The sequence below is a fragment of the Octodon degus genome, unplaced genomic scaffold, assembly GCF_000260255.1.
Source record: "Octodon degus isolate 3935 unplaced genomic scaffold, OctDeg1.0 scaffold00098, whole genome shotgun sequence".
Taxonomy (NCBI): Eukaryota; Metazoa; Chordata; class Mammalia; order Rodentia; family Octodontidae; genus Octodon; species Octodon degus.
Genome location: NW_004524674.1, coordinates 9,734,972 through 9,749,069, shown reverse-complemented (window position 1 = coordinate 9,749,069; position 14,098 = coordinate 9,734,972). Strand labels below are relative to the sequence as shown.

General features: G+C 46.3%; 1 protein-coding gene across 9 annotated transcripts in view; it reads right to left on the bottom strand.

The window, feature by feature from the left end:
- Positions 1-275: 275 nt before the first annotated feature.
- The window catches only part of Wdr31 (WD repeat domain 31), a 19,418-nt gene continuing 5,595 nt past the window's right edge, over positions 276-14,098 (bottom strand). For 3 of the 9 annotated variants that reach the window (XM_004638485.2, XM_023723341.1, XM_023723340.1), the window contains exons 2-10: positions 13,612-13,752; positions 13,049-13,178; positions 11,407-11,481; positions 7,576-7,720; positions 7,371-7,471; positions 5,523-5,590; positions 3,984-4,125; positions 2,670-2,832; positions 276-674 (exon numbers count right to left, since the gene is read on the bottom strand). In XM_004638485.2, the coding sequence (XP_004638542.1) occupies positions 514-674; positions 2,670-2,832; positions 3,984-4,125; positions 5,523-5,590; positions 7,371-7,471; positions 7,576-7,720; positions 11,407-11,481; positions 13,049-13,178; positions 13,612-13,724 (1,098 nt within the window). In that variant the 5' untranslated portion in view covers positions 13,725-13,752 and the 3' untranslated portion in view covers positions 276-513. Of the gene's footprint in view, positions 675-2,669; positions 2,833-3,983; positions 4,126-5,522; positions 5,591-7,370; positions 7,472-7,575; positions 7,721-11,406; positions 11,482-13,048; positions 13,179-13,611; positions 13,757-14,098 lie in introns of all 9 variants that reach the window. The other 6 variants (XM_023723345.1, XM_023723342.1, XM_023723344.1 and 3 more) reach the window with 4 other exon arrangements.

Sequence of the window (14,098 nt, the reverse complement as noted above, 5' to 3'; positions counted from 1 at the left end):
TGCTGAGGAGTAGCACCTGGAGCTTAATTTCTTTCTTTCTTTCTTTCTTTCTTTCTTTCTTTCTTTCTTTCTTTCTTTCTTTCTTTCTTTCTTTCGTGTATTTAGTACAGGGTCTACAGGGTCTCACTACATAGACTGAACTCCTAGTGATTCTCTTGTTTTCAGCCTCCTAAGCACTGGGCGTGCCACCATGCCTAGTCTCATTTGCTGTCTCAGTGCACCCCAGGGGTGGGGCCAGGGCTGGGTCATGGCACACTGGGTATTGAACCCCGGCTGCTGCGCTCTGCCTAAGCAGGCATTTTAGTCCACTGAGCTATCTGGCCAGCCCTCTATACTTGATTTTGAAGTGAAGAATTTAAATTGACTTCTAACACTGATATTCCTTCTAATAAACCTAGGCAAAGAATGTCAGGACTATGTTCTGGTCCCCACAAGACACCATAGAAACACACAGTGCCACATAGAGAAAGGAGAGGCTGCAGTTTCGTGTTGTCCAGTTAATGCCCCTGGGCCTCAGAATGCTGCCACTTCCTGCAGTTCCAGCCCTCTGCTGTGGTCCACTCTGAGTAAGTGAATTCCTCTGTTGAAACTTGCACATAATAAGGAGGTGGCATCACCAACTGCCAGGGACGTCAAGGGTCCAGAGCCATCCAGGGACAAAGTGAAAAGGCAGGCTGGGGGAGGAAAGGGACACCAGGAGGTTAGGCCAGGAGTGTGTGACAGGCAACATCACCAGACGATGGGACACATCTGAGAAATGCATCGTTAGGTAATGTCATCATTGTGCAATATTGAAGCGCATACACACCCTTACACACCTTGAGGTGATGCAGCCTCTTACACACTGGGGCTGTGTGGCATATGCCTCTACCTATGGGGTCCATTGTTGACTGACCATCATTTTGCAGTGTGTGACTGTATCCTGAACACCATGTCCTCATGAGAAGCCTGAGGAATACAGCGTGTGCTGTGCCTACTTAGAGCACAGGAGAGCGGCCTGCTCCACGATTGCATCGCAGAGAATGGCACCCAGGCAGAAGATCTACACCATGGAGAAGCACACCCAACAGTGGGGCCCTTCCCTGCTGAACACATGTTAACAAGGTGCCCCAGGTCACCTGCCCGGAGAACAAGGCAGGACAGAGGCAGGAGGCCAGATCTGCCACTGCCTGCTCCCTTCAAGATAAAGAATGGGGACCTGAGGTAAGTCTTGGGAGTTCCCAGCTAACCCAGCCTCTCTCCATCTGCACCGCTGAGACTGCTACTCCAAGAACTCTGGGTACACGCCCCGGGGGAAGGGCCTTTGCCCCCTCTGCTCAGGTCAGTACTCTCTCTGGTCATAGGTTCACGACCATCAAATTTAAAACGTCTGTTCTCCAGCTGCAACCACTATTATGGCTGTAAAAGCAATGCTAGGTGGCAGTACACCAGGCCTGGGGTTACCAAGGAGGATCGGCTTGAGGCCATGACTGCAGAGTGCTGGACACAGCCCCACTTCCTTTTCCTGTCTCCCTGGGGAAACTGAGGTTCCGGAATATACCATAGGAAAGAGCTGAAGTTCTCTAAACACTATTCTTGTCTCCAGCAGAATCTTGTGCCTAGGACAGCATATCATAAAGGCAACTGGGTGTTTGGAAATCAGCTTTTGGGGGCCAGGGAGATGGCTCAGTAGAATAAGCGCTTCCCTGGCAAGCACAAGGACCTGAGCTCAATCCCTAGTTCCGCCAAAAAAACTAAACAAAAAACCTCCTAACATTTATTTATAACACTTGCCAATTTCCATGGTACAAATACCTCCACCATAACAAAAGTTAAAAAAATAAACAGCTTATAAATTCCTGAATATTCAGCAATCAACCAGCAGCAGGACATGGAGGAGTCTGGAGAGCCCTATTCTATGAGACACCGTTATTTCTCCGGTGCTCTGAAAGGTCTCGACTTCCCTGTGATCTTAAGCCTCAGCTTCGGAGTCCAGCCTGAAGCTTTCTGACTGTCCTTACTCCTCTGTAACCCTGCCAGAAACGGAAGCGCTTGTTTTAATCCTTGAAAATCAAATTCAACAGTGGTAATTCTTGTTCCCTTTTCTAGGAATTTTGAGCATCACAAGTTAAAACCTGATGAGGAACTTCAGGAAGAAAGAACAGAAGGGCCAAATATATTTCATTGAAGACCATGGTGGCAAATCCTTTAGAACCTTCACTGACAACAAGCACACATGCCACAGGTTCCCACCACTGCTGTAAGTCCTCAAGAGTGAGTCTAGGGGCTGGTGAGATGGCTCAGTGGTCTAAAGCACCTACTTGGAACAAGCTTAGCAAAGCACAGGGACCACGGTTCAATCCCCCAGCACCACATGCCAGCCAGCCCGCCCCCTGGTGGGCTGAGCTGGTCACACACACACACACACACACACACACACACACACACATAAATAAATAAATAAATAATTTTTTTAAAAAAAGAGTGAGTCTACACATCAAGGTGCCAGAAGATTGGCCTGGTACCGGAAGCAGGGCTGACCAGAGCGATTTTGGCATCTCAGTGTCACCTCTTACCCACTAGGGGACTAGGCAGCAGCAGAGGCTGCCAGGTGATTGTGCATATGAAGAACAATAAAGGCTTTGAGCCTTCATATATGCACCAGGGAGCAGCGGTAGCAGGCCCCTTACCTCCAGTGTCTTGGTTCCAAATCTTCACCTTGGAATCATGGGATGAGGTAGCAATCATAGGCATCAAGGCCAATGTTTTTGGTAGAAAAACACAGGATGCTACTGTCTGGAAGTGCCCCTTATATTCACATATTCTGGTTCTTGTCTGCCGTAGGTCCCACAACTGCAAAGAAAGAAAGAATACAGGGCAGGTCACCCATAGTCTTCTAGCTTCATCCATTATCCTGGATTAAAGATGCTGCAACTGAAGTCTGATCTATACCATGATCTACCACCTACCAGGGACATAATCACATTCAAGAGATTTCAACCTAGTATGCCTCTATTTCCTCGTCTGTACAACGGAGTTACAACAAGATCTAACTCACAGGATATTTTTTGTTTATTTATTTTTTGGCAGAACTGGGGATTGAACTCAGGCCCTTGCACTTGTAAGGCAAGCGCTTATTCTACTGAGCAATCTCCCTGGCCCCACAGGATTGTTTTAAGGATTAAATGAGATAGTGCATGTAATGTGCTCAGCCCAGAGTTCGACACATGATAAGTACTGGATAAAATGGGAGTGATAATTGTTCATTTGAAAATTAGACATCTTAGAAACATAAATGTAAGGCACTGCAGAGGAGCCTAGATGGTCTATCCTGCCGTGTAACTGCAGGATGAAAAGGTATATAGGGGCCAGGGAGATGGCTCAGTAGAATAAGTGCTTGCCTGGCAAGTGCAAGGGCAGTTTAATCGCAGGTTCCGAGAAAAAAAAAAAAAAAGAAAGAAAGAAAGAAAGAAAGAAAGAAAGAAAGAAAGAAAAGAAAAAGTATATGGCCAACACTGAAGCTCCACATTCCCTAAAAACTTGAACTTCCTTCCCATGGCCACATGTGCAACAGGAACACAAATGCTCTTAAAGCATTCCCTCCCTGGCAGAGGCAGGAGGGTCGTTGCGAGTTCAAGACCAGCCTGGGCTACAAAGCAAGCTCCAGGGTAGCCTGAACCACATAACAAGACCTTGTCTCAAAAAGAAAAAAAAAAATATCCCCTCCCTGATCTAAGCTCTGCTCCCAGAAAAGCCACTGGCAGGCTGGTTCCAGGTTAGCACTTCTTCATCTTGGTGCTCATCCCATTTTTCTTGTTGGTAACCACTACAAAGAGCCCGAGGTCAAAGGATACTTCTTACAGGAGCACCTGGAAAGTGAAGGATCTCTCGCGTGCACCCAGAGGAGACCCGGGCCATCAGCACAGCTGCCGGGCTAAGCTCGTGGGGCCAGAGGGAGCGCCCCGCTCACCAGCAACCAGCCCCCGGGCCCCACAAGCTCTCACCGTGGCTTCACAGCCTTCACCTCCAAAGCCGCTGCTACAAGAAACACACTTGTGTCCATCCACGCTGACTTCGCAGTAGGTCTGAATGTGCTGCTTCGGGGGGAACATATGGGCCACCTGCAGCCCCCGAGTGTCCCATAATCTGAAAGAAATAAAAGCAATTAATGAGTTTGTAGTAGATATGCCTGAAGCAGGCCTTAATATCCCACCCACACAAGAGCCTTGGCTCTTTGCTGCTTAGGCCAGTCAGAATGAAACATCACAATTTAAACAGTGTGGCCTGAACCAGCACATGTTCTCACTCTAAAGCTAACAAGGGGGGGCCTGGCCATTAGCTCAGTTGTTTAACTGCCTGCTTAAGCAAAGCAGCCAGCCTCAGGATGCTGAAGTTTGATCCCCAGATTCTCATGTCTTACCAGACCTGCCCTTAAGGCTTCCTGAGCCAGCAACCCCCTCCAAAAAAAAATCCTTCTAAAGCTAATAGGATGTAACCAAATCAAATGACATCTGAGTTCTATTTTGAGATCTAAATTCTAATAAGAATTTAGACCACACATTCTAACTGTTTAAGTTAATTTTTGACTCTTCAGGAGGACTGGGGAGATAGCTCAGCAGCATAAGCACCTGTCTGAAAAGCACAAAGTGCCAAGTTTGATCCCTGGTACTGCCAAAACAAAATTAAATAAAATTTGCTTCTTCAGGATACTGCTTTCAATGTTTTTTCTTTTTCTTTTCTTTTTGAGACAGGGTCTCACTATGCAGTTCGGGCTGGGCTTGTGCTCACTTTTTTGTAGCCCCCAGGCTGGTCTTGAACTTGAGGAGACCCTCCTGTCTCAACCTTCCAAGTGCTAGGATTACAGGCATGTACCACCACTCCTGTTCCGGGGCCACATGGTGGGCGCCCATATTCAGTGGTTACTTCTGTGCCTGTAATTTAATTTTTTCTAAATACTTATTAGGATATAGAGGATAGTCATCATTATTCCACAGGCAGATACAAAGGATTTACAGGCTTTGGCCAACCTCAGCCTTGAAGGCCACAGGAGAGTTTCATTTTTCTCCTGGTCTCACTTTACCTCTTATTCTCATTCTTCTCTTTAAAGAGCCAAAGTTTCTGGCCATGTTCTCTGCCTAACAGCTAATACTTCATTTGATTCCCCTGAGGGGGGCTCTGACTTTGCATCCCCTGGGGGGGCTTTGGCTGAGGAGCACAGGGGACTGGGACCCCAGGAGCCATGAGGGTCAGCAGGTGGGGAGCCAGGAGCCTGAAGGGCAAGACAAACAGGTGAGTGAGCTTGAGGTCGGTCTGAGCAGATCCCCGCAGCAGGGGGAGCTGGCTGGGTCAGCTGTTTCAGAATTGTCCAGAACCTGGCCTGACTCCTCACTGATCTCCTGGCAACACTCTGTACCCAGATCATCCATGGAGCCAGACCAGAGAGATCCCAGCATTGGCAAGGGGAAGGGTGGTGGGAGACCAAGAAAGGGCATAGCCAAGTGAGAAACAATCATGTGAGTGTCACCAGAAACCCTTCTACTCACCTGATGGTTTTATCTTCAGAGGTCTGCAGTACATATGGTTCTTTGGGGACCCAGCACAGATGAGTGACCTGGAAAAAGCAACTGTCAAGGCCTCTCCCTATCCAGTCATTCTTCTGCTATAATTCCTGCAAACTAAATGGTATCTATCAAGGATTCTGCCCAGGTACCAAAAAAAAAAAAAAAAAGATTCTAAAGTGGCAAATCAGACTTGGAGGAATTCAAGTTGTCTGCAGATACCTGACCTGAGTTAGGCTCTGCCTGTCACTCCAGGTTATCACAGCAATGTAATATTCTACTAAGCATTCATGTACCAAATGCTGGAGGGCAGCCTGGGAGCATCTGTGCGTCAGTGGGAGACCCTCTAGGAAGGCAGCCCTGGAGCTAGGGCAGGCCCACAGGAGCTCTGGGCCAACACCCCCCATGGCTCAGGAGAGTGCCATGGTTATCTCTTCCACTGCAGCCCCTGCTGGACTGGCATGAGACAGGTTTCAAAACCACCCAGGGTAGGACGATTTTCTTTTTCAGCACAGCCACCTCCACAAATATGGAAAGTCTGGGCAAGCGCATCCTGCCAGCAACAGTTGCATTCAAAATTAGAAAAGATGAAGTCATGTACAGAGGTTGGTGCTTGTAATATCAACACTTGGAAGGCTGAGGCAGGAGGACCATGAGTACAAGGCTTGCCTACCTTGGCTACATAGTGGGTTTAAGGGCAGTACAGACTGCATAGAGACCAAGCTTAAAAAAAATGCAGGCGCATGGCTACCTAGGAGGCTGAGGCAACAGGGACTTCAAGTTCCAGCCCAGCCAGAATAGTTTAGCAAGACATTATCTCAAAAATGAAAAAAATAAAAAAAGCTGGGGATGTAGCTCAATGAGGAGACCCTAAGTAATGAAAAGAAAAAGAAACTAAAAAAGATGCCTATGACTAAAATCTGACAACCACTAAAGGGACATCTGCTATGGGTCAGGCACAATAACAATAACAGGTATTTTACATACATGTTATCTAACTTACTTAGAAGACTATGAGGTAGTGACATGATTCTCCCTGTCTTATAAATGAAGACATAGACTCTAAGAGCTTCTATGACTTGGTATAACACAGTTGAAGAGTGCTAAATTCACGTTTAGATGGCAAGAGAAGGATGTAACTCAGTGGCAGAGCTGACCCTGCATGTGCAAGGCCCTGAAGTTGATCCCCAGCACCACAAAAACAAAAGCTCACACAAACGCCGCATCTGAAGCAACACATGACTGCCCCAAAGGCCAAGCAATGTCGGCACTAGGCTACCACCAGAAAACAACTGGCCTTCAGAACCACCACGACTCACACATTAAGCAAAGGTGAGGCTTGCTGCTCTGTATGCCGCTTTATGTAGCAGCGAGAGCAGCCAGCCACCTCCTATGACACATAATACATGTGAGCTGTGAGCTCCTGCAGGACAGGAGCTACTCCTTGGTCGCTAATCCTGTTCCAGCAGTGTCTGGCTCACAGAAGGAAAGATACATTTTGAAAGAGTAAATGACCCCATTTTTAGATTCCAATATAAACCAGAGGAATCATTCACTCTCTAGAGCAGAAGCATCAAGAGATCAGCTAAGACAATAAACCACGAGGCCAAGGCTCACGGGAAGTCAGCGGTGTTGGTAGGGACGGGATAATCAGGATTCAAGGCTCTGAGGCCTGGCTTTGGCTCCCAATCCCCGCACCTGTGCTGAGAACTAAACCTAGAGCATCCCTCGCACTGCTGACAGCACCTGCTCTACCCCTGAGCCCGCCCCCAGTCTCTTCCCTTCCCTTACTCCCTTCTGCTGCCCTGTTCTGTACCACGTGTGCATTCGTACCAGGTTCCTGGAGACACAGGCTTTCTCCATGCATTGTCCTGTTCCTACATCCCACAGGAGCAAGGTGTTGTCCCGAGAGCCAGTGCACAACTGTGATGAGTCTTTGGAAACAATGACAAGAAGCCAGGCCGTGAGATGGGACTTGCACAGGGTTCTGGGAAGGTACACAGGTGCTGGTGTTGGGAAGAGATCCGCGTCATGTTACCTGGACTCATGGCCAAGCCGGTGACCACCATGTCATGACCAGCCAGCCGCTGTCTGGGCTGTGAGGAGCCATGCAGGTCCCACATGAAGACCATCCTGTCTCGAGAGGCGCTGAAGAACTGGCTTGATCTGGGGATGCAGACCAGCTGCTCAGGGAGGGAGAAAAAGAACAGCTCTGGTATGCTGGCAGGGCCAGACTTTAAAATGGAAGAGTTGAGTCTGAAATAACTCGCTCCACCCCAGTGTGTATGTACACGCGCTATGTTAGGGACTGAACCCAGGGTCGCACACTGTGCTCTACCACTGAGCTATGCTGCCAGCCCTTTGAAATTTTTATATTGAGACAAGGTCTTATTAAATTACCCAGAGGAAGGGTTGGAGGGGAGAGGAATGGGAAAAAAAGAAGGAAGATCTGTCTTGTACAGGTATAATTCCATATGATGGATGTTATCACTATGGATATCTTTTTTTTTTTGTATTTTAGGGAAGGGTCTACAGGGTGTTCAGGGTCTCACTACTAGATCAGACTTGTAAGAGATCCATCTGCTTACAGCCTCCCAAGAGCTGGGTTACAGGGTTGCGCCACCACACCCAGTCTCAATTGTGGTCTCAGCACACCCTGGGGGCGGGGCCAGCAGAGCAGGTCTGGGGATTGAACCCCTGGCCCCTGTGCCTGCTTACAGGCACTTTAATCCGCTGAGCTATTTGGCCAGCCCCACTATGTATATCTAGAATGTACTTTAAATTTTTTAAAAATAAAATGAACTCAAAACAAAAATAATGAAATAGTACATTGCCAGGCTAGCCTTGAACTTGCTATATCCTTTTAAGTGTGATGCCTACATCTAAGATCTGTGGCTGGAAGCAAAACCAGGCTGAATTCCCACCTCTCTCCTCTGAGGAGGCAGACTCCCGCCCTTCCTTCAAGGTGGGGCTGGAAACCCTGTTCTCCTCCAGGAGCCTCCTCACACGGCCCCCTCAGGTCCCCTGCAGAACATCTCAGTATGACCCTGCAGGCTTGGCCATCAGCACCCTGGGGTGCCGGGTCACTAGCACTCTTGCATGCAGCGCCATCTCATTAGCCACCTCATGCCGCCTCCTAGTGCATGTTGTGATGGCGCTCAGTTTGTTTCAAAAGAGGCCTTTTTATATTTATTTTTAATTATAGAAAGATCTGTGTAGTGATATGAGTCTGAAGTTCACTGCACCAAAGGAGCAAGGAATAAAGAACAGAGCCTAAGGAAACTGGCTCCTTGTAATTCCGGCAAGCTGGAGACAAGGTAGTAACAGACTGATTCCTGGGCACCCTGTCTGTTTTTTTCCTTTACCTGGGAAGTCACCAACTAGTGAGATGTACACTTAGAGTTTGGTAAATGCCAGAAGGCAATATAGACAGCAGTTTGTTTACTCATGGAAAATCATTATCAATTCCCTAATTCACTAATTCTCTAATAACAAACCATTTCTGCATTCCTAGAATAAAATTTAATTAGTCATGGTATGTCATGTTTTTAGGCAAAAACTAGATTCTATTTGCTATACTTGTTTTTAAGGTTCTATTAGCAGTGTGTAAGTAATGTATCCAATATTCATTTTCCCATCCTTGACAATAAAATCTCTCTACTGTTGGGTATGACTGTGTTCAGCTGTAAATTCAGATTTCACGACTCCCTAGAAGACAGGGGAGGCAATGATATATGAGTGGAACGGAACTTGTGGGAAAACTTTTGTAATGGCCTAGCAGGCACCTTTTGCTCTTGCCCCTTCTTCCCTCCTACTACCTTCAGAGCCAATATAATGACTAGAGCTGCAGCAGCCAGCTTGTGCATGGGAGATAACTCTGAAGAAGAAAACTGAACTCCAGTGATGGGAGACAGGAAGTACAGAAGGGGCAGATGTAGTGACATGCAGCTGTAGTTCTAGCTGCTCTGGATCGAGGCAAGAGAATCATGAGTTTAAGGGCAGCCTGGGCAACATAAGGAATTACCAAGATCCTGTCAAAAAAATAAAGAAGGAAAAAAGAAAGAAAGAAAAAAGGGAAAGGGAAAAGAAAGGAAGGGAAGGGAGCCACATGGTGGTCTACACCTGTAATCCTAGCACCCAAGAGGCTGAGGCAGGATGACTGTTGTGAGTTCAAGACCAGCCTGAGCTACATAGTGAGCTCAAGGCCAGCCTTAGCTGCATAGTGACACCCTGTCTCAAAAAGATGTAAAAAAAAAAAGGAAAGGAAAGGAAAAATACATACACAGGAATCTGGCTCCCTCACAACCATGAAAGCACCCATGAACCCCTGACTGCATATCCGGGCCCTCTGTAATCTGAGGCTGCACCTACTTCCACCAGACTCAGAAGTTCACTGGTGTGCAGCTTCCTTATGTGTGCTGTCAGATTCTGCCACTGATGCTGTGGTAGCTTTATAAAAAGAACTAAGAGGGGCCAGGGAGATAGTTCAGTGGAATAAGCGCTTCCCTGGCAAGCGCAAGGGCCTGAGTTCAATCCCCGGTTCTGCAAAAAAAAAAAAAAAAAGAACTAAGAAAGGGGGTTGGTCAAATAGCTCAGCAGATTAAAGCACCTGCTTAGGCAGATGCAAAGGCTAGATTCCTGGCTTCCCAAGCTGGCCCCGCCCCTGGGGTGTGCTGAGACAGTGATTGAGACTGGGTGTAGTGGCACGCGCCTGTAATCCCAGAGATAAGGAGGCTGAAAACTGGAGAATCACTGCAGGTCCAACCTACATAGTAAGACCCTGTAGACCCTGTACTAAAAAATAAAAAATAAAAAAAAGAATTAAGAAATAGTCCCTTTTCTCTATGCCTTAAAAGACTTTCTTTTTGTAGAAAATCTATTATTTTTTGTGAATCTTAAAGAATTCTTTTGAAACTACAGAGGTCTAATACTGTTAGGACAGGTGATTCTGTTGCACTCTTGATCAGTTTAAAGTGAGTCTCTGCCCCATATACTGCTTTGTTTTATTTAGTTTTGGTTTGAAATGAGGTCTCAGTATAGTGCCAGGCTACCTTGAACTCCTGGTCCTCCTGCCTCACCCTCCACAACGGATGGGATTGCAAGTGTGCACCTACGCTTGGCCATTTAATGCTTCTCAGTTCTCACTGCTGACCTCACAACCCCTGAACTTGCTTGTTTTGCATTTTCCTAATATATCTTTGCTCATTTTTTTTCCTGTTCTAATATCTTCCATGTTTTCAAAAACTGTGGTAAAATACACACAATAGGAAAGTTATCATTTTATTTCATTTATTTACTTTATTTATTTATTTATTTATTTATTTATTTTGGTTCCTCGAATGCCTTCAGGGCACTTTTGGCCAGCGGGAGAGTTGTGAGGTTAGAGCTCCAGCAACCTGAGGCTGACAGCTTTGTGGAAGCAGCCACTTAAAGGCCTGAGCTAGGGCCAGGCCCCCTCTTTATTTATTTTTTGAGACAAGGTCTTGCCATGTGGTTCATACTGGTCTTGAATTCCCTACATAGCTGAGCCTGGCCTTGAACTCATGGTGATCCTCCTGCCTTAGCCCCCCAAAGGCTGAGATTACAGGCGTGCGCCACACACCCGGCCAACTTTCTTCAAGTACACAATTCAGGGGCATCAGTACATTCATACTGCTATGTGACCATCACCAGGACTTCTTCATTACCCCAAACTGAAGCTTTATACCATTCGCCCCTCCCTGCACTTATCAGTAACCACCATCCCACTGTCCGTATGAATTCGACTATCACAGACCTCACATTTCAGTTTCAATCACTCAATATCAAGAGCTATTAGAAATTCCTCTATTCTGTCCCAATTCCCTGTGTAATAATCACTGACAGGTACCTTGGTAATTTCACGGTCATGGCCTTTGAACCTTTTCACCACGTTTCCAGTTTTCCAGTCATAGACAACAACCATCTGTAGAGAGTCATTCAAATGGGTTAATTCAGTCTCTCCGCTTCCACTGAACTAAACCCAGCGCTCCCTTCATTCCTACCTCACTTCTCCCTGGTAACCAGCTCCCTCTCTTTCAAGGGCTCACGTCACATTTCCCTGCTCTGGACGTTTCTTTCCTGTCTCTCCTGAGACACTGGGCCACTCCTCTAAATTATGCTCCTGGGTCTGGACAACACTGCCAAGGAAAATGGATTCTACCTGAGATACTAGCTTAGATTGTGCAGGCGAGATCTACATGGCTTTATTTTGTCCCTCTTGTGTTGAATTTATTTTCCTTTTTAAAAAATTGATCATCGCAACCATTTTTAAGTGTACAGTCAAACAGTTAAATACAGTCACAGCATTTTGAAAAAGATGGCATTTTTGGCTTTAAAAAACCTCACCCATAATTTCAAATACCAAAGAGAATAATTTTTAACATTTTCTTTCTTCTCCCTTCCCAGGTATATACTTTCATGTTTTACTCCAAGCATTTCTAAGAGGGACGGTGAACACATTTTCTGGCTCAGTCTCAACGGTTTATTGCTAGAGAGTGAGAGCACATACTACAGTGGATGCAGCCCCTAAAAACCAGGTTTCTAATCTGCAAAGTAGAAAAGATAACCCCTCCCCTATTTGCTCCTCACAGGTGGGCGGGAGATGCGTACAATGTCTCACATCTAAGACAATATACATTTTAAGACAAAATGCTGTCAGGTAAGTTATGATACTTAGGTGCATCCTGATCTCAAAGGTGTTAAAATTTGAAAATAGAGGCATCTTAGAACCAGGGAAATGAAATATGCAAATGAAATTTGAAGACTCTAAAAGGCTACTGAAAATGAGAAGCATTATTAATGTCATTCAACACAGAAAGTCAGCACTGTTGCTGTCAGGAGCCTGCAGTGAGTGCTCCGATAGCGCTCCCGGCATGGAGAGAAGGCAGACAGATCCACAGTGACACTGAGAGCCAAGACAGGAACACAGGGGGAAGAATCATGATGCATAGCAGCACAGATTTCAGCAAAAGAAAGGCAGAAAGGAAGCTACTAGAAAATTCCTTTAGCTGACTCCTGTGTCTGTCTGCAGTAACAAAATCAGGTTGGTTGGGATAGTACCTGCCATTTAGAGCAAGCACATAGAAGGGATAGCATAGGATTAGGGATCTTACCTGTGTTCTCTCATTTAATCCATGCAACTACCCCGTGAGGTTGGTTTATCATCTCCATTTAACCACCAAGAAAGCTGACACTCAGACCATTTAAGCACTTGCCTACAGTAAGTAATAAGAAGTGGCAGAGTAGGGATGCTGGCCCAGTCCTCCTAACTTTAAACCCATCTTGTGGGTTGGGGATGTAGCTCAGTGACAGAGCACCTTCCTAGGTGCTCCAGGTGCTGCTGGGTTAGCTCCCCAACCCTGGGGAACAAAAGTCTACACTGCTACACTAATCAGTCTTGTTCCTGCCAGAAATACAAACCTACTAGATTTCCCTCTCAAAATATCATTCACATACTGAGGTGGGTTCCTGGGAAACACTGTAACCCTCACCTTATCTTTTCCTCCAGAGACACAAAGTTCTGAGTTCAGAGCAGCAACGACGAAAACGGCATCCATGTGAGCGGGGCTATACTCTTGGAAGGTTTTAGCTTGTGTTCTCTCTTCTATAATTCCATCAGGCCTGCCAAAGAAGACTGGACAATGAGAGGCCCAAAGCTTCAGAGTGGACAGGAGAGCAATGCGGGTGACAAGACATGTGGGTGACGGTAGCAAGTGGGGTCAGGCTGAGGGGAAAAGAAAATCGAGAACTGCTGCCACCGCTGGAAATGGTATTCATTATTCTGAAAATGCTCAGGATGACTGAGTGATTGCAATGTGATAAAGGGTGACCCTGAAGCCAGCAGTCTTTGCTGACCCTGAGACTAATTGCCAAGATGCAAGGTCCTCCAGGTATGGGTACAGATATCGACTACTAAGGTGACTGATTCTTGTCTAAAAGAAAGGAGACCAAACTGTTGCAAGAAAAGCACCAACACTCACTCTGGGCTTTCCCTTCAGTTAATAGAGTTGTAAGAGTTGATAAAATTGGAGGCCCCAGGAAAACTCTGTTGTACCTGTATCTGTAAGTGCTGTGTTTGAGTTTGCTCTGCAGTTTCCCCATCGAAGCACAGAAGCAATGAGAAATCTTCTGAAGAGCTCCTTCCCATAGGCAGTGGGGCAGCAGCATTCCTTGCAGTTGCTGGGAGTTGTGTTCCCTGTTTGATAACAAGACAAATAACACAGTGAAGTTTGCTAGGCACAACAATGAAGGATGGTTATGTCAAAAATTTTAAGACCGGTTGGGGAGATGGCTCAGTGGAACAAGCACTTCCCTGACAAGCGCAAGGGCCTGAGTTCCATCCCTAGTTCCACCAAAAATAAAAAATAAAAAAATTTTAAAAAGTTTAAGACTAATTTTATGCATTTGCTTTTCTTGTCCCTGCTTTATTATTTTTTTAATTTTATTTATTTATATGTGTGTGTGTGTATGTGTGGCCAGCTCAGCCCACCAGGGGGCAGGGCTGGTTGGCATGTGGTGCTGGGGGATTGAACCACGGTCCC